We start from the raw sequence: 17,458 nt of genomic DNA on the forward strand, positions 1-17,458 counted from the left end.
GATGATCTTAAAGGTCCCTTCCAACTAAAACAATTCTGTGATTCTACGATTCTATGAAATGTGAGGTGTAGGAAGCCTGAGGTATAGGAGGCCTGAGGTGTGGGCAGGCAGAGCCCAACCCTGCTGCACCAGGCAGGTACAAGATGGCTTAGTGGTGGGTCTGGCACCTTAATTAGGGCTTTTCGGGATCAGACCACCTTCCCCCAGCCCGCAGCTGCCGGGGATGGTGGGGGCAGGATGAGGGGCTTTCTCCCCAGTGCCATACTGGTGCTCACTGGCCGGACCTGGTGTCTGTGTGGAGAGGGGGGGTGCGGAAGGGGTGGGTGAAGGAGTGCTGTGCCGTCCGCCCGCCGCTAGGGGGCGGTACAATGGCGGCGCCGCCGCAGCGCCCTCGGCGCCCATTGGCCGAGCGGGGCGTGCGCGACTGCGGCGGGGCAGGAGGAAGTGCGCAGGCGCGGCCGCCGCTGAGGGGGCGGCCCTTCCCGGCTGCCTTAGCGGCCGGCTCATGGCGGCGGCGGTGGCGCGGTGACGGGTGAGCGGCGGGCGGCGGGCCCCGGTTGGCCGCGCCGGTCCGTGGAGGCCGTTCCGGGCTCGGGGGGCGGTGCGGGGAGGTAGGGCGGAACGGGAGGTGGGCGGCTGTCCCCCCTCAGCGGCCTCGGCCGCGCGGCTGCTCCCCTCGGAGGGGTCTAGGCCCGTGTGGAGGGGGGGGGGGTGTCAGGACCCCTCAGCCCCAGCTGCGCGGCCCGTCTGCGTCCCAGGCCTCGGCCCCTTCTATTCTCATGGGGGGCGGAAATAAAAGCCCGCTCTTTCTGTTGGCGTGGTTACAGCCCTTCTGCTTTGCTCTCTTGTTCCCCTCCGGCTGTGGTGCAGTCCCTCCGCTCCAGGCCTTTGGGCAGAAAGTGCTTTTCCCGCGATGGCATAACATACCCCAAGTGTATCATATCTGCTCCGGAATAGATTTACTTCTGTTGCATAAATTTTACTCCCCTGTGCAGGTGGGATTTCTTCTAATGCCTTGTCCTCATCTTGTTCTCATGCGCATTATAATGTTCTCCTATGTGTTGCATTCCCTGTACCCATATGTGTAATAATCGCCAGTGAATGCAACTTCCTCCATTTTTTTGCAGTGAACTCTGCTATGCTGAGCCCTGGTTGTTCATTTTCCACTGCTGGCTTAAATTGTTGTTTTTAAAAAAAAAAAAAAATTTGCTGAGCTTCCCACGTTTTGATGTTGTAGTGTAGTTGCTGTGTGCTGCATCTGAGACTTGTACCACAGATTTAAATGCATTTAAGTTATATGTATAGCAACAGTCAGGCTGGTTCCCTTAAATATAAGTATCTGTCAGATCTGTGGGATCAGGATCTTGCTGATGAGTCTGTAAGCTTTCACTGTGGACTGTTAGTCAATCATGTTTGATCCTGCAGTAAATTAAGAAGTTAAAGTTTTTAGGTGGAGATCATATAATCCAGGCCTATCAGAGACTAAATAGTGAGCTTACAGGTTGTTCCACAGGTGGTAGACCTCTCATTACATTCAAATTTTCTCTTTTTCTGTTCATGTCAGATGCAATGTCAGACAAAATGACAAGTTTCATGGCATTTTATTGATGTTGTTACTTGGTTAATTTTATATATAGATATATGTGTGTATGTGTCTTGTGTATGTATCCATATGTAAGTCCTTTGTATTTGAGAGGCCTTTAAATGTTATGGAAATAGTTACTTAGTAACACTCTGGCAAGTATATTTAGTAAAAGAAAGATATTCCTTTACAGTGATGCAAAAAATAGTGACATTTAAGAAGGTAATCGGAATGTTGATATGTTTGTATGGATAGTTTTTAAGGTCAGTAGAGACAATAATTCCTTTGTGTTTGATTGTGTGATACTTAATGTTGAATTTCTTTGTGAACCTCAAAATACCAATGTGGACTACACAGTAGCTACTACACAGTAACTTCTTCAAAGCCTGGAATGATTGGTATCTAATGCTGCAAACGTAATTTTAGGAAGTTTGCAACACCTTTTAATATTTGAACAGTATTCATTATCTTTCAAACAGTTACTTTTATACAGCCTTACTGTAGTCGTGTATCTGCTACTAGCCAGGAAAATGTTATTACTTTGAATTTTCTCTGCTTTGAAAAAAAGTTAAACAAAAATGTGATGTACAAACATATGCAAACTGATAGCAAATAAGCCCTTGGACATAGATTTGTTATGTCATCTGGATTTTTTATTTTGTCTTTTAGTTTTAAACTGAAGAGAAAATGTCACTTTACGATGACTTGGGAGTTGAGACCAGCGATTCTAAAACAGAAGGCTGGTCCAAAAATTTCAAACTACTACAGTCTCAATTGCAGGTGAAGAAAGCAGCTCTCACACAAGCAAAGGTATAGTCCCATTGTATTTTTGCTTTCTATTATTCAAGCTTCTTTTGTGTTTGGAGCACTGAGGAAAGTTTGTGACCTTAGAATACTGATTTGGGGTAATTGGGTTAGGAATTGTCTATGAGTTTGTAGCAATGAGCCGAGCAAAACTGAGAGGGGAAAAGGCAAGATGCATGTTTCTCAAAGTCTGTTAGAGGGAGTCTTGCAAAATTGAAATTGAGTGAAGAACTGATGTGTGTGCTGCAAACCTCAGATCTTTTAACTAGCAGAGGCAAAAGCTGATCTTCAAATCTAACTTTAAAGATAATGAGATTAAGTTGTTTTTTAAAGTAAGGGCCAAACTGTGATTGATAGTTGGCAGTACTGGCTGTTGGTCATTCTTGGCTTTTTGCATCATTTTTATGCTTGCTGTTTAAAGGGTTTTGGTGCTGAAGTGCAAATCATTGTGCATTAGAAATTTTGGCAGAAAGTATTTCCAGTGTACATGAAAGGGAGAGGGAGTACAAGCTAATTCCTTGAGCTTGAAGCTGTGACAGAGCCATTTTCTCTTTTTATTGCTACAGTAGTTCACCCTTTTTCTTTAAGCAGTGTTGATATTTTGGTTCATGCAGGACATGTCTGGTTTTTGTCATGTATAGGTTCTAGAGTGAGATTACTTAATTAAAAAAGTAGTAGCATAGATACCAAATACTTAAGTAGCCATGGCATTTTTTCACTGGAATTACTTCTGATTTATGCTGCTAAAATTGAGGACAGGATTTAGCTGACAGTTGGAACGACCTGCATGAATGAAATGTAAATGGCTTCAGCACCCGCGGGTGCTGAAGGAGCTGTCTGAAGTCATTGCTGGACCACTCTCCACCATCTTTACCAAGTCTTGGGAAACGGGCGAGGTGCCTGAGGACTGGAGGAAAGCAAATGTCACTCCAGTCTTCAAAAAGGGCAAGAAGGAGGACCCGGGTAACTATAGACCGGTCAGCCTCACCTCCATCCCTGGGAAACTGATGGAACAGCTTATCCTTGGTGCCCTCTCAAGGTATATCAAGGATAAGAGGGTCATTAGGGGCAGTCAGCATGGCTTTTCCAAGGGAAGTCATGCTTGACCAACCTCATAGCCTTTTATGAGGAAATAACGAGGTGGATGGATGATGGCAGAGTGGTAGATGTGGTCTACCTTGACTTCAGTAAAGCATTTGACACGGTCTCCCACAGCATCCTCATGGCTAAACTGAGGAAGTGTGGACTGGATGATCGGATAGTTAGGTGGACTGCGAACTGGCTGAAGGAGAGAAGCCAGAGAGTCATAGTCAATGGGGCAGAGTCCAGTTGGAGGCCGGTAACCAGTGGAGTGCCTCAAGGGTCGGTACTGGGGCCCATATTATTCAATATATTCATCAATGATTTAGATGAGGGAATTGAGTGTACTATCAGCAAGTTTGCTGATGACACTAAGCTAGGAGGAGTGGCTGACACGCCAGAGGGCTGTGCTGCCATCCAGAGAGACTTGGACAGGCTGGAGATTTGGGCAGGGAATAACTTAATAAAATACAACAAGGGAAAGTGTAGGGTCTTACATCTGGGCAGAAACAACCCCAGGTTCCAGTATAGGATGGGGAGCTACCTGTTAGAGAGCAGTGTAGAGGAAAGGGACCTGGGGGTCCTGGTGGACAGCAGGATGACCATGAGCCAGCACTGTGCCCTTGTGGCCAAGAAGGCCAATGGCATCCTGGGCTGTATTAGAAGGGGGGTGGTTAGCAGATCGAGAGAGGTCCTCCTTCCCCTCTACTCTGCCCTGGTGAGACCGCATCTGGAATATTGTGTCCAGTTCTGGGCCCCTCAGTTCAAGAAGGACAGAGAGCTGCTGGAGAGAGTCCAGCGTAGGGCAACTAAGATGATTAAGGGAGTGGAGCATCTCCCTTATGAGGAAAGACTGAGGGAGCTGGGTCTCTTTAGTTTGGAGAAGAGGAGACTGAGGGGTGATCTTATTAGCGTTTATAAATATATAAAGGGGGAATGTCATGAGGATGGAGCCAGGCTCTTCTCAGTAGCAACCAATGATAGGACAAGGGGTAATGGATTCAAGCTGGAACACAAGAGGTTCCACTTAAATTTGAGAAGAAACTTCTTCTCAGTGAGGGTGACAGAGCACTGGAACAGGCTGCCCGGGGAGGTTGTGGAGTCTCCTTCTCTGGAGACATTCAAAACTCGCCTGGATGCCTTCCTGTGCAACCTCATCTAGGTGTTCCTGCTCCGACAGGGGGATTGGACTAGATGATCTTTTGAGGTCCCTTCCAATCCCTAGCATACTGTGATACTGTGATATATCTAATTAGATATTTCTTTGTCTGTGTAACTGATATGCAGTGTATGCATAGACTAATAGAAGAGTAGAATAGGTTTAGAAAATTCAGAGTTCAGAATAGATTAATACATTTTATCAGATGATAAAAATATGAAGAACAGCACAACTTCGGAAGAAATCTGAGCCCCTTAAAAAACCCCACTGGGTTCAAACTCATCTGAAGAGATCATCTGAATTTTTAATGTGTTTTTGGTCCTAGTCTAAACCTAGAACCATTCACCTACCGCTGTATGTTCTTGTGGATGCACAAGCAAAGTCTAATATCACTTTCTTAAATAGAGGAAGGTATGCACTGGTTTCACTGGAGCATTCTTTGAAATATTGCATCAGATCTGTATTTCTGTAGCAGCTCCTTAACCATAGTTGGCAAACATCTGTCTCAGAACTGAGCGGCCTTTGCCACCACTAAAATATGGCATAAACTAAGTTATCCCCATCAAGGTTCATAAGAAGTACTGAGAATTACTGTCTGTTTATTGATAAACTGAAAGCAAATGATATATTGAGCTTTGCACAGTGAGGAATCTGAAAAAGTGGGTTTCATCCTTCTAAAAAAAAATCAGAGATACCAGCTGCAAGTATATAAAGAAAGCTGCTTTTTAGAAAGCTATTTTGTTATCAATTTTAGACATTTTGTGTTTTGGTGATTTTTCAGAGTCAGAGAACAAAACAAACAACAGTCCTTGCTCCAGTGATTGACCTGAAACGAGGTAGCTCTTCTGATGAGAGACAAATTGTGGACACACCACCTCATGTAGCGGCTGGGTTAAAGGTAAGACAAGACACCTAAAAAGTTCATCTGTTAACAGATGTTTTGGAATTCTTTGACTCCAGTCTATACTTGTATTTTTTCATCATCTTTCCTAGTGGTCAAAGAAGTGGTAATTTTCTGAAATTTATTTCCTCTGCTCAAAGGTTCTTTAATTAATGAACATTTTAACTTTATACAGACTTCCATGTGATACAACGTTGAATTACCCAGATTAATGCACAGCTGAAATCAAACATTTCTAGCATATTTCTCCTGGACACCTTTATAGTACTTTGCAAGGTGGCAATATGGTCGAGTAAATAATGACCATAATTGTAGTTGCACCAGTGTTGGAACTGGACCTGTATAACAATCAACTTAAAAGGTTAAATGGCTTTTCTTTTATTTTTAAAATTAATTTTTTTGTGGTAAGGAATCAAAACAAACTTTCCTTGAAAGTTTTTCAAAGGTGACGGTTCTGAAATAGTTCTTTCAGATGGGAGAAGAACAGTATGTGCATCTCTGTCAGTATTATATTAATAGCAGATGATGAAAAAGACTGAGGAGATGATATGGGAGGACCCCTTGCAGATGGTTGCAACAGCAAGATACCATAATAGTTCTAATAATGAATTAATGGGTTTTGAAAAATTCTTGTTCCACACTGATTTGCTACTGCTTTGTGTTTGCCAGGGAGAGTGGGTGGGGGTGATTCTTTCTTCATGGAGAAATTTGAGATAGTGTGAGACTGGGTGAAATATTAGTTTTTAAGCAAAGCGAAGATTTCTTTAAGTACTCGTGGGATGGGCATATTACCTGCCATTATAGAAGTCAAGAATTGAGTTTTCTGTTGTTGGGAGCGAGAAGGAAGTGTTAAATTCTTGGTTTCCAACTGGATGTTGTTTTCGGATCTCAGCTGAAAAAATTCCTTTTTCTTTTTTAAGGATCCTGTACCTAGTGGTTTTTCTGCGGGAGATGTGTTGATTCCTTTGGCAGATGAATATGATCCCATGTTCCCAAATGACTATGAAAAAGTGGTAAAACGTCAGAGAGAGGAACGACAGAGGCAGCGTGAGCTGGAGAGGCAAAAGGAGATTGAAGAAAGAGAAAAGTAAGGCTTTTGTTTAAACTCATGACATATTGACAATTAGATAAAGAATAGAAACATTGATTTATTTAGTTTTGTCCCCTTGAACAGTTTCAGGGAAATTCTCAAGGGTTTTGTGAAGACCACTGTATGCTTGTAGAAACAAGTGAAGTGTTTAATACGTGTTAATTCTCTTGCTAAAATCGCGTAACAGTGCAAAAATTGTAAGATTTATTATGTTTACAGCCTCTTTGGCTTTTAATGGGCAAGCTGAAAGACGTTTGTCATGTTTTTCCACATTTACTTTATTTCGATAGTAGCAGCAGTATTTGGGTATTTCATGCATCATTATCAGAGTATTTGTTGTCAGTATAACATGACTATAGAAGTACCTTTCAGCACTCAAAGATAAACTGTCCTTTCTGCTTTTAAATACTCCAAACTGATACATGAATGCGTTCAGTTTTAAAGATGTAGCTAGCACAGTCTTTGAGAGGCATAGTTGCATTTTCTTTTATAATATTCTGCATTCAGTTTAAGCAAGTTAATTGTGTCTTTATTACTCCTTTGTTTCTGCACAAAAGAAAATACTACTTATTTTTAATTACCGTAATGCCCTTTCCCTAGAATAAGAAACCTCTAATAACATTAAAGAGGTTGAATGCAGATTCTATGTCCTATTGAAACAGGTAGTAAAACATCTGCTAGCCAGGCAGTAAGATTATATTTACTTATTTTAAGTTAAATTAATAGGCCAGCTTCATCATGGTATGAATCATCTAAAGTATGGAATTACAAGAGAGAGATTCTGTTGCTGTTTAGACTGTGGAAATTAATTAATATTTCTAGTCATCTGGACTTCTCTGTCTTCGTTGTTCTGGTGGAGGAGGAATGCCCGAGGCTCTGTCATACTTTAACTAGCATGGAAGATCTCAGAAATCTGAGCTGTCATTTCCACAGCTTCAGTGTTCATCGCTATTTAGTTGTGCTTGTAACTTGTATGTGCGCCAAGAGCGCTGTCTTTATATATAAAATTAGAGGAAGTGAAAAATACATAATGTGTTCTGATTTAAAATTGTGGAAACAATGTCAGCCAAACCTGCATCAGATGTATGCTTTGTGATAACCTGGGAGTTTGAACAGAGTGTACATTTGTTTTAAATCCATCGTGTAGAGATTCAGAAATTTTGTCTGGTTCTGTAGTGGTTCTGTTTTCAGCATCTTGTAACACAGTTTTGATGGCTGTGCTGGGAATGAGATCTGATTTATGCCCCAAGATGTGCTCTCAACTTTTGGGAAAAAATACTTTTCCTTTTCTTAAAAGTATTAAAATGAGTAATTTCATGATCACAATAAAGAGCAGTTGAAGTGCAAATCAATTATTAAAGCATTTCTGAGCTAAATGTTAAAAGTTTTAATATACTTGCCTGAATCTTATTTTAGTTGTAAATGATACTACTCTGTATAGCCTATGGTGGGGAATTTAAAAGGGATTCTGTTCAAAGCCAGGTGATTGATTAACGTCTCTGTTACCTTCCTATCGATTCCATCCAACACCTCTTCCATTGCAGTCCTTCAGTCACTAGCCAGTTTGGACTAGATTTATTCAGATGCTTCCTCATTTCCATACATTCTTCTTGTCTGACTTGCAAGTGAAAAATGATCTTGCTTTGGATCTTCTTATATTTTACAAAAAACACTCCATGAGAATAAAAGCAAAGAAACAAGAGTAGAGGTGTTTACTTACACCTTCATGGAAAACATTATAAAATGGCAATTAAAATGTAGCAATGTAATTCACACTGCAAAAGTGGTATAACAAATTAAAGCAAAGAGTTAACTTTGATGTTTTTTTTATCCTAACTTACTGTGTCTCCTAGAAGACGTAAAGACAGACATGAAGCCAGTGGATTTTCAAGAAGACCAGATCCAGATTCTGATGAAGATGAAGACTACGAAAGGGAGAGACGAAAAAGAAGTAAGGGAGCTGTTTGTGTTTTTGATGGTGAAAGAGGAGTAAAAGATGAGATGGGGAATTCACAGTCGTGTTTCATAGATTCTGTATTTCTCTGTTCTCAGCTGATAACTATACTGTTATTTCTGAGCCTTTAGAACAAGCCTAGCATTTTATTGCACCGTAACTGTTGTAATGCAGAAAACTTTCGTGGAGGCAGATGGCAGCTACATTATTTGTGGAAAGACCTCTTTTTACATAGTTTACATAGATACCTGATACATAGATTTACTTTTTACATAGTTTTACTTAGATACCTGTTTTAAGTTTCTGCATGGTGTAGATTCCAGGAAAGGGGTGAGATATGAGGTTAAATCAGACTGTGAGAATCACTGTTTTCACTATTAATCTTGAACAGAGTATCTTTTTCATTTGGTTTGATTGAGCAGTTTTGGAACTGAAAGTTTATTTGACTGTAGTCTTTAATTTTGGAATCCTGTGAAATATGTTTGATAGGCACAATATGTAGTAAATCATTGCAGTTTGATGTGCTTTTCATTCATTTCTAGTTCACCACTGTTGAAACTTCTCAGACTGCTCTCTTGCTATTTTTCTGTTCATAGAGCTGTATGTTAAAAATTGGCTGGTAAGGAGGCAGCAGCTTTATTAAGATTCAGTGAAGCTATTCCGAGCAGCAGAACCTAGTGATATGAATGTGTTGTCTACCGTTTTGTTCATAGGTATGGGAGGAGCTGCCATTGCACCACCCACTTCTCTTGTCGAGAAGGACAAAGAACGTAAGTACACCAAAATCTTGTTCTTTAAAACCTAGCAGTGGTGTTTATTTCTCACTCAACCTTCTCTGCAGTTAAGGCGTCCCCTGCTATTCTTCCCATATGATTCTTTGTGACAGAAGAACTTGCAGTAATTCTTTGTTGATGGGGGAAGCCTGGGGGAAACCTGTGGTACTACTGTGCTTCACATCTCTGTTCTAAAGGATTCTGTATGGCTAGAGAAGTGTTTTGGCAAGCTGGTCTGTTATAACCATGTTCAGTTACTCATTTATGATGTGAAAGGAGAAATGTTGCAGACAGGTTTCTCTGGGTAGACTAGAAACCTCCACAGCATGAAGAGGGAATTTTTCCATTACCCTTTGCTTTAGGAGGTGCTTTATGAATATCTTTTCTGAGGGAGTTATGCAGACAGAATTTTGTACATTTTTGAGGGATACAGTGTCCGCTAAAAAGATGCGTGTGCACTAGGGTTTCCCTCAGGGAAGATAGCTTGAAGATTGCAGTTGTCCACTAGATGGCCTAATCTTGCTGTAAAAATAAAACCGTTGAATTTTTTTGCATGTCTAATTGTTTTACATTTTAAAATTAAAATAAAAAAACATGTTGTGTATGTCATTAAAAAATAATATGGAAAAAAAAATCTTATGAGCACAAAATTTTCTTTTGGGAGTCTTGATTTTATTTATGAGAAGGTTCAACTGATAAAAAAAGAAGCTTGGCAGAGTAAGTGAATGATATAATAGTGAAAGCATTTGAAGTGTGTAAACACTAAAAACAGAAAGAGATTGTTTTGAGTAAATAATTAAGAGCAATTGAGTGGTGTCAAGGCAAAGTAAATATAGGCTGGAAATAGTAGAAATATCCTGAGGGGGAGAGCTTTCAAAATGTGACATGATCTCACAAGGAAACCTTTGTACAGCTTGTTACTTGATGCTCAAAGCTAGGCTGGAAAAACAGAGAAGATATTGCTGTAGCAGAAGTCCCATAGTCCAGTCCCTCTGTGGCTTAAATAGGGATTTTTTTTTTTCCTCATACGACATCCCCAAATTTCATGTCAGACATTTTATTTGGTAAGATAAAAGTACTAGTTCACAAGAAAATAATCTAAAATTAAGTCAGTCTAAAAGTCCATAAGTACACTGAAAAGTGTGTTCTGTATATTTTCTTGAGTGTTATGCAGGCTTTTCTTTTTTACATTTTGCCATTTGACTTGTCTGTGGAAGGCAGTTTAATAATCTAATCTGTATGAGAGAGATCTGTATGTAGATACAGAGATACATATCTCCATCCCCCAGGAAAAGTTGCGGTTCAGAATTTGTCCACAAGATCTCTTAAGATTATATAAATACTTTGCTTTGAGTTGCATTCATTCTTTTTAATACACTGGTTTCTCTTTTGTGTAAACAGACGGTCTACTTTTCTTTACAGTCCTCAGGTCCCAAGCTGTATGCTTTGATCCATTTCTGCCATAATTCTGTTCCTGATGAATGAGGCTTTTAAGTTTGCTTGTTCTCTGTCTGGATAAACTGATTGTCGTGCAGGTGGCCTCTTAACGTTTCTTTTATCCATTTCATAAGAGGTTAATAAATGCATTATAGACCTACAGATACAAACTCATTGTATATCCTATGAGGAAAATCCAGAATAACTCAACTCCAGTCTTGTTTCTGAGCGGGAGAGAGATGAGGGGATGTTGAAGCAGCACATGCAGAGGAAACAGTCTTCTGATTTGGATTTATGTGGAAAACTTTTTTTTGTAGTCTGTTAGTATTAAAGTAAAAAAAAGTACAACTTGTGGATGAAGAGCTGTCTGTAAATGAGTTAGATTAAAGGCAGAGCACTGTAGTGGTCACAACAAGTAGGTAGTTTGTGCAAAGTATTTTATTGAAACAGCAAATGTCTCCATTTTCTTCAGCTGTAGCATCATTTCCATTTGAAGAGGAGTCGAGACCTCGAGCACCATCTTCCAAAGCAGCTATTCCTCCTCCAGTGTATGATGAGCCAGAAAGACCTCGTTCCCCCACAGGACCTAGCAACTCTTTCCTTGCTAACATGGGGTAAATGACTGACACATGCACATTTTGTGGAAAAAGGCATTAGAAGGTGGTAGAAACCAAAAGATAAAATAGTTTATCAGTAGAGAAGAACACAACCCATTGCATGTGTGTGGTTAGCCTGAGTGCATACGGTCGTAACTGGCAGGATACAGAATTTACAGTGGATTTACTTGATTGAGAGAAATGCATTTGAGGTAGTTGTATTCAAGGCAGTGCTTTTAAGCGAGTTCTGAAGCCACGTTCCATTATAAAGTGTTTATGGCTTGTACAAGCCAATTAATGTAGTATGCAGGAAAACACAGATGGCGTGTTAGTTCCTCTAGGTTTCTTTTCCAGCTTTGTCTTAAATTTGCTGCGTACCAGTGGGCAAATGATTTCGGCTCTACTTTGTTTGTTTGTTCAAAAATTGAAAGCATATTTGCATGAATGTAGCAGCTGTGGCTGCAAATCTGCCCGTTTACTTCTCTGCCTTGGATTAGCATTGTGTGTAATGTTTGTCTCACTACTGTGGCAACAAAGTGTTGTTGAATTTATAGTTAAAAACAGCTTACAGACCTCATTTGAAAGGTGTAGTGGTTAGCTGTAGTCCTCTTATCAATCATATCAGGTGTTGCAGAAATGCAGCCTCAGTTTTGCAAAAACTGAATCCAGGACGAACACAGACATGAAAGTGTAGTTTATTACATTATTACGCTGCATTTCCATTGTGAAGACAATTATTGATACATTTTTTGATAGAAATGCTTCTTTTTTTTTTTAACATTGTCCAGAAAAAAAGATAACCAAATTCGGTACTGTTGGACCAGTTTATGCATTGTTCCACCTCTAGTTAGCAGTACCCTGGAGCCTTCACTTCATTGAAGGAAGTGCTAAAAATGCAACCTGACCTGCCTTACTTTGACCACACAATTGGCTACTGTTTATTCCGTGAATTAGTGTTTTAAGCTTTCAGTATTACATAGCCAGACTTTTTGGTCTTTTTTCATGTGTCTTTGTGTTTCATATACTATGCTTAGAAAATAGTCATGTAGTCACTGATACTGCATTTGCTGTGTAGTCTTGTGTGCCTATTGATAAAATGGGGTGACTGAGCATAGAATATTTCCTGTGGTTTAAACTAGTATACCATGGCATGTTTTTTATGTTTTGACCTATCTAGCTATGGTCTCCGAAGAAATGTCAACACATGTAGGTATATTTTGATTCTAAATATTCGTTTGGTAGGAATTTCAAAACCTGTAAGTGGAGGTGATTTTTGTAAGGTACTTATGAAAAAGGATACCTTTTTTTATAGGTTGGGGACTTTATTGGCTCAAAACGTTCTTGAAAATTCAGAAAGATGGCACATGTTTAAATTAATACTGAGAATATCCAGATTTGTCACAGGAAGGGCTAGCAAAGCCATGTACTCCAGAGCTTATGCCAACTTGGAACTAACAGATAGTGGAATGTGATCTAATGTGGGAAGTAGATTGTTCTATATCTGCCTTTTCTGTTAAGCTTTTGATACCAGCCACTGACAAAGATGAGAAACTGGACTAAAAAGACCTTCGTCTGGTCTGATCTGATTTGTGATTTATTATCAGCAGCCTGATCTAGTGAAAGATGTCCCTGCCCAGGGCAGAGGGGTTGGACTGGGTGATCTCCCTTCCAACCCAAACCATTCTATAGAGTGTACGACACTGACTTGCACTGCTAACGGAAGTTGGGTTGTATTTGGAAAAGTATGAACAATTTTATTTAGTCAACTTCTCTGACAGCTTTTCTGCCTGTAATTCAGGGGTAACACTTTTCGTCTTCACAGGGTGCTGTGAAATTGCTAGGTTGTGAAGTGATGTAGAAGCTCTTATGTTTTCTGTCTCTTGTGTTATGAGATTTTAGGAGGTAGAGTACTTGAGCACTCAGGAGAAATGTAATGGTCATGTTTTGTGTTTAAAAAAAAAACCAACAAAAAAAAACCTTTACTAACTGATGCTTTTTCTCTTTGCAGAGGGACAGTAGCTCATAAAATCATGCAGAAGTATGGTTTCAGAGAGGGCCAGGGGCTGGGAAAGCATGAACAGGGGCTGAGCACAGCACTGTCAGTAGAGAAAACGAGCAAGAGGGGTGGCAAGATCATTGTTGGCGATTCTGCAGAGAAAGGTAATTTTGTCCTACACCAATAAGTCTGTGAAAAATGGTCAGGGAAAAATAATAGTTCAGGCTCTGTGGAAGCTCCTGCATTTTTTGTTTACCCTCTGTCCTTGCAGAAAATACTAGTTAGAGTTGGAAGAATTACTCATGTTCCTTCTTGTGGAAATTTATCTTTTTTTTAAATTGGTCCTCTATTAATTATTTTAGTTTATCCTCCCTTTCCCTCATCACTTATCCTCCTTTTGTGTTTGGATGCCTCTTCTCTTCGAAGGGTGATCTTGCTCTGCTTCTGCTGGCTTTCTCCCTATCATGTGCTTTTGATATTGCCCTCATTTCCCTGCTGTTGTCTGACCTAGAGATAACATCTGGGCTTACTAGAAATGCACCTCTGCCTGAGCATGAGTGTTGGAAGTCAGGAGATACAATTTTTAGTTCTTAGGGGATCTGATACAATTCTGAACTTGTGAATTATTTCCTTCAAAGAGCTAGTATGTTGTCAGTGTTCTAGCTGAGTTCACATTCTGTAGAAGTGATTTTGCTGCTGACTCTTTCCAAGTAGCTATGAGTTCTGAATGACTATTCCTCACCAATATGAAACTACATATTGTGGCATTTATTCCATTGTTTGATAATAGTAAGATTCTGATGAAAGCCCCCATATAAGGTTTAAATTAGCTTTAATCTTAAATTATTCCATGATTCACTGTTCTGTCTTCCTAGCAGAAACGGGCAAGAAAGCCGATTCTAACCCATTGACCGAGATACTGAAATGCCCGACTAAAGTGGTCTTACTAAGGGTAAGTTGAGAGTAAGGGAACATGTTATGGTATTCGCAGCATGTGTGACTGGTTGAAATATTTACAACTGTGTTCCCGTTACTGTGAGTCTGTATAGTTTGAACAGTTCTCGCCTGCACCTACATGGTGCTTTGTATTGTGGAGAAAATATGTGTCTTCCTGAGATGCACATTGTGACTGTAAATCAACATTGCTTTAGATTATACAGTTGCCTTGTCTTAGTACTGGGGAACTGTCTCCTCCTGTGGCTCTTGACTGGTAAACAGAAGCTTAAAGTATTCATAGTCACAGCTTCATGCATCTGTGATTTGCCTACATAATCGTCTGTACAGACTACATCCAGTAAGTTAGGTTTGTTCTTTTAACTTTCAGAACATGGTAGGTGCTGGGGAGGTGGACGAAGATCTAGAAGTTGAAACTAAGGAGGAATGCGAGAAATATGGCAAGGTTGGGAAATGTGTCATCTTTGAGGTAAGACATAATCTGTCTCTTTTTTGCTGCTCTGAAAGCAAACTGGGCACTCGTCCCCCACAGCTGGCTTGTTACTGCATGAGGGAGTGGGCATAGATCAGAAGATCTCGCAGGGTCCTTTGCTATGTTGTGATTCTGGATTTTCCATATCTGTAAGATACAAACTTTTAATGCTAGAAGCTGGGCAAAAATTCCTGGGTATCATGCTTTTTATTGCGTTCCCTTCACTACTTTTGTGAAGAACAGCAATTTAAAATGGTGTTTTTGCTGCTGTTCTAATTACTTCTGGTTTGGGGGTGTTTCCTTGTTTTGTTTCAGATTCCTGGTGCCCCTGATGATGAAGCTGTCAGAATATTTTTAGAGTTTGAACGGGTTGAATCTGCCATCAAAGGTAGGATACTAAATTGTGTCCTGTGAACCTCAGAGTTAACTTCTCTGGAGAGATTAAACAGTTTGACCAATTAGATTGTTTAGCTAAAGAAATGTGTTTTGGTGGTTTTTTTTTTCTTAATTGCTGCTTGCTGACCTGTTCTTGGTTTCCATTCCAGCTGTTGTGGATCTAAATGGAAGATACTTCGGAGGCCGAGTTGTGAAGGCTTGTTTCTACAACCTGGACAAGTTCAGAGTGCTGGATCTGGCAGAGCAAGTTTGATTTTAAAAATCTAGCTCGAGGTGTCACTGTTTTGGCAATCATGTTTTCAGCGGTAGGCTGGGAATAAAGAAGAGAAAAGTAGCTTTCCTAGCAAACTGGAAACAAGCCTCATTGAATGGATTTTTCGCATTCGTTGTGACTTACATTTTTTGTAATATAAAGCCCTTTGAAAGTAAGATTTACGTCTGTGTGTTTTTGAATTGCACAATTCTGCTTATTGCTCTGGGGATCCTGTTTTTTTTGAGCTTTCAGATTACTTCATTCTTTTGAAAACCCACTGCTGAGGAGATGCTTTGTCTGTATTCCTGCTTTCCTTGTTCTGGTGCTTCATCATGGAGTCCCTGGGCTGCATCCACAATAAGTGGGAAGTTTTGGAAAAGGACTATATGCTATCATGCTTCTCTTCCCTGGTGGTATCTCTCAGAGTTACAGCCTTGCTCTCGTAAGTGCACTTTGCACACCTGAGTGATTTGGGGTCGTTGGACAGTTGGCAGCTAGTTTTTTGTCTCCTGACTCCAGGACAATACTTATGATGCCAGAATGGAGACTAAAGTAACAAGGAATGAATCTTTCTTCCCAAATCCAAAGAAAATACACGTTTAACCCAGGGAAATGGAAGGAGGAAGGAATTTAAAGTGTTTAGCCATTTGTAACAGAACGAAAGGACTGTTAGCAGGAGCTCTGTGCTGTCAGGCAGTCTTTGCTAGAAATATCCAGGGTTAACTGATTACAGGTCGTTACTGAAATGCTATAGCTAGAACTGAGGGAAACTTTCTTCTGTCTGGCCAGCTATCAGATTCTCACTTCCTCTAACATCACATATAAGTAACTAACTTTTTGTTTAATTGATTCAAACCTGGCATTTGCTCTCTCTCTATATATATATATTTTTATATTTGAGGTCAAATAACATCAGGGTTAGGCTTTTTTTTTTTTTTTTTTTTTGAGAAGGAATGCCAGTGGAAGTTTTCAAAGTAGGAGGCGATGGAAGAAAATTCTTGTATGAAAATCTGAAGAGTTGAGAAACTAAACTACTAAACACTACAGCTTGCAACTCTTTGGTTTTGTTTTGTTTTGTTTTTTAAATCTGATGTAAAATAATACATAGCACTCTGCTCCTGATTTTATGTTTGCTTTTTGTTTGTAGAAACATCACAACAGCATGTGACTAAGAGTTGGCAAGAGGTGGCTATGCAATGATGGCAGTTGTCTCTGTGTTCCATTGCACCTAGAATTGTACAGATACTAAAATAGAAGTGAGTTCTGAGGACCTTTTAGCTGTTTAAAAGCTGATGCTGGATGTCTTTTTTCTGTTATACACATGTATTGGGGGGAGGGGGTATAGACCTGTAGTTTATCAACGCTGTGAATATCTCCAGTTATTGCCCTTTTATTAAGTTTTGGCTGCAGATCTATAAGACAAACCCTTGGTCTTGTGTTTTTGTCTGCTTGTGTTCCACCAACCTCTGTACAAACATTTGCCTGTAAAACAGAAAACAGTTTTTAAAAAAACTTGTATTTTACCTACTGTGTGTTGGCTTCCTTACTGTCCTCTTCTGTTGCACAAGGCCTTCCCACTGAGTCAGTCCCTTCTACACCATGTGTGCTGCTGTTGGCAATAGTTGTAATCCACCATTAGAAAACCTTGCTGCAGCAGAGATGAAGAACCGGCCTGACTAATACTGAAACCACAGGACTTGGGGCAATAACAGAACCTTAATTTTGTTACTGGCTTTGCTGTTAGTTTTCTGTTTGACCTTGAGCAACACTTTAAGGCCTTTGCTACTATCTAGTAAAACAAAAAAATTACCCTAATATGAATTAGCATGGATTTCCTTATAAGAGCCAAATAATTTGGGTGGCGTGCTGTAGAAAGTTAAGCGCTGATAACTGATTTAGTATGATATGAACTTAGCTGGAAATATGACTTGGCTTTAAGCACCATGATGTGTTTATGACTGACTTTGGCAAATACTGCTGTTCTGAGTGACTAGCTGTGAGCATTTCCTGA

The 17,458-nt window shown here is 40.1% G+C and overlaps 1 protein-coding gene across 2 annotated transcripts; it reads left to right on the forward strand.

Moving 5' to 3' along the window:
• The first annotated feature begins 490 nt into the window (after window positions 1-490).
• RBM17 (RNA binding motif protein 17) lies at window positions 491-15,742 on the forward strand. Of its 2 annotated transcripts, none has more exons than XM_082498244.1 (12): window positions 491-532; window positions 2,252-2,392; window positions 5,407-5,523; window positions 6,447-6,613; window positions 8,470-8,567; window positions 9,284-9,340; window positions 11,253-11,394; window positions 13,385-13,536; window positions 14,251-14,324; window positions 14,697-14,795; window positions 15,114-15,186; window positions 15,344-15,742. In XM_082498244.1, exons 2-12 carry the CDS (start codon window positions 2,270-2,272, stop codon window positions 15,445-15,447), a joined length of 1,206 nt encoding a protein of 401 aa, XP_082354370.1. In that variant the 5' UTR covers window positions 491-532; window positions 2,252-2,269; the 3' UTR covers window positions 15,448-15,742. The 2 variants fall into 2 exon arrangements, with proteins under 2 accessions (XP_082354370.1, XP_082354371.1); XM_082498245.1 differs by having other exon boundaries at window positions 8,473-8,567.
• The last annotated feature ends 1,716 nt before the right edge of the window (window positions 15,743-17,458 follow it).

Source organism: Vanellus vanellus (genome assembly GCF_965231255.1).
Source record: "Vanellus vanellus genome assembly, chromosome: 1".
Classification (NCBI taxonomy): Eukaryota; Metazoa; Chordata; class Aves; order Charadriiformes; family Charadriidae; genus Vanellus; species Vanellus vanellus.

Bases quoted from the DNA above. Each gene is read 5' to 3' on its own strand.
- RBM17 (XM_082498244.1), top strand. From the start codon at position 2,270: ATGTCACTTTACGATGACTTGGGAGTTGAGACCAGCGATTCTAAAACA. The intron at 9,341-11,252 runs GTAAGTACACCA...CATTTTCTTCAG, and splicing joins TGTCGAGAAGGACAAAGAAC to CTGTAGCATCATTTCCATTT. The intron at 11,395-13,384 runs GTAAATGACTGA...TTCTCTTTGCAG, and splicing joins TCTTTCCTTGCTAACATGGG to AGGGACAGTAGCTCATAAAA.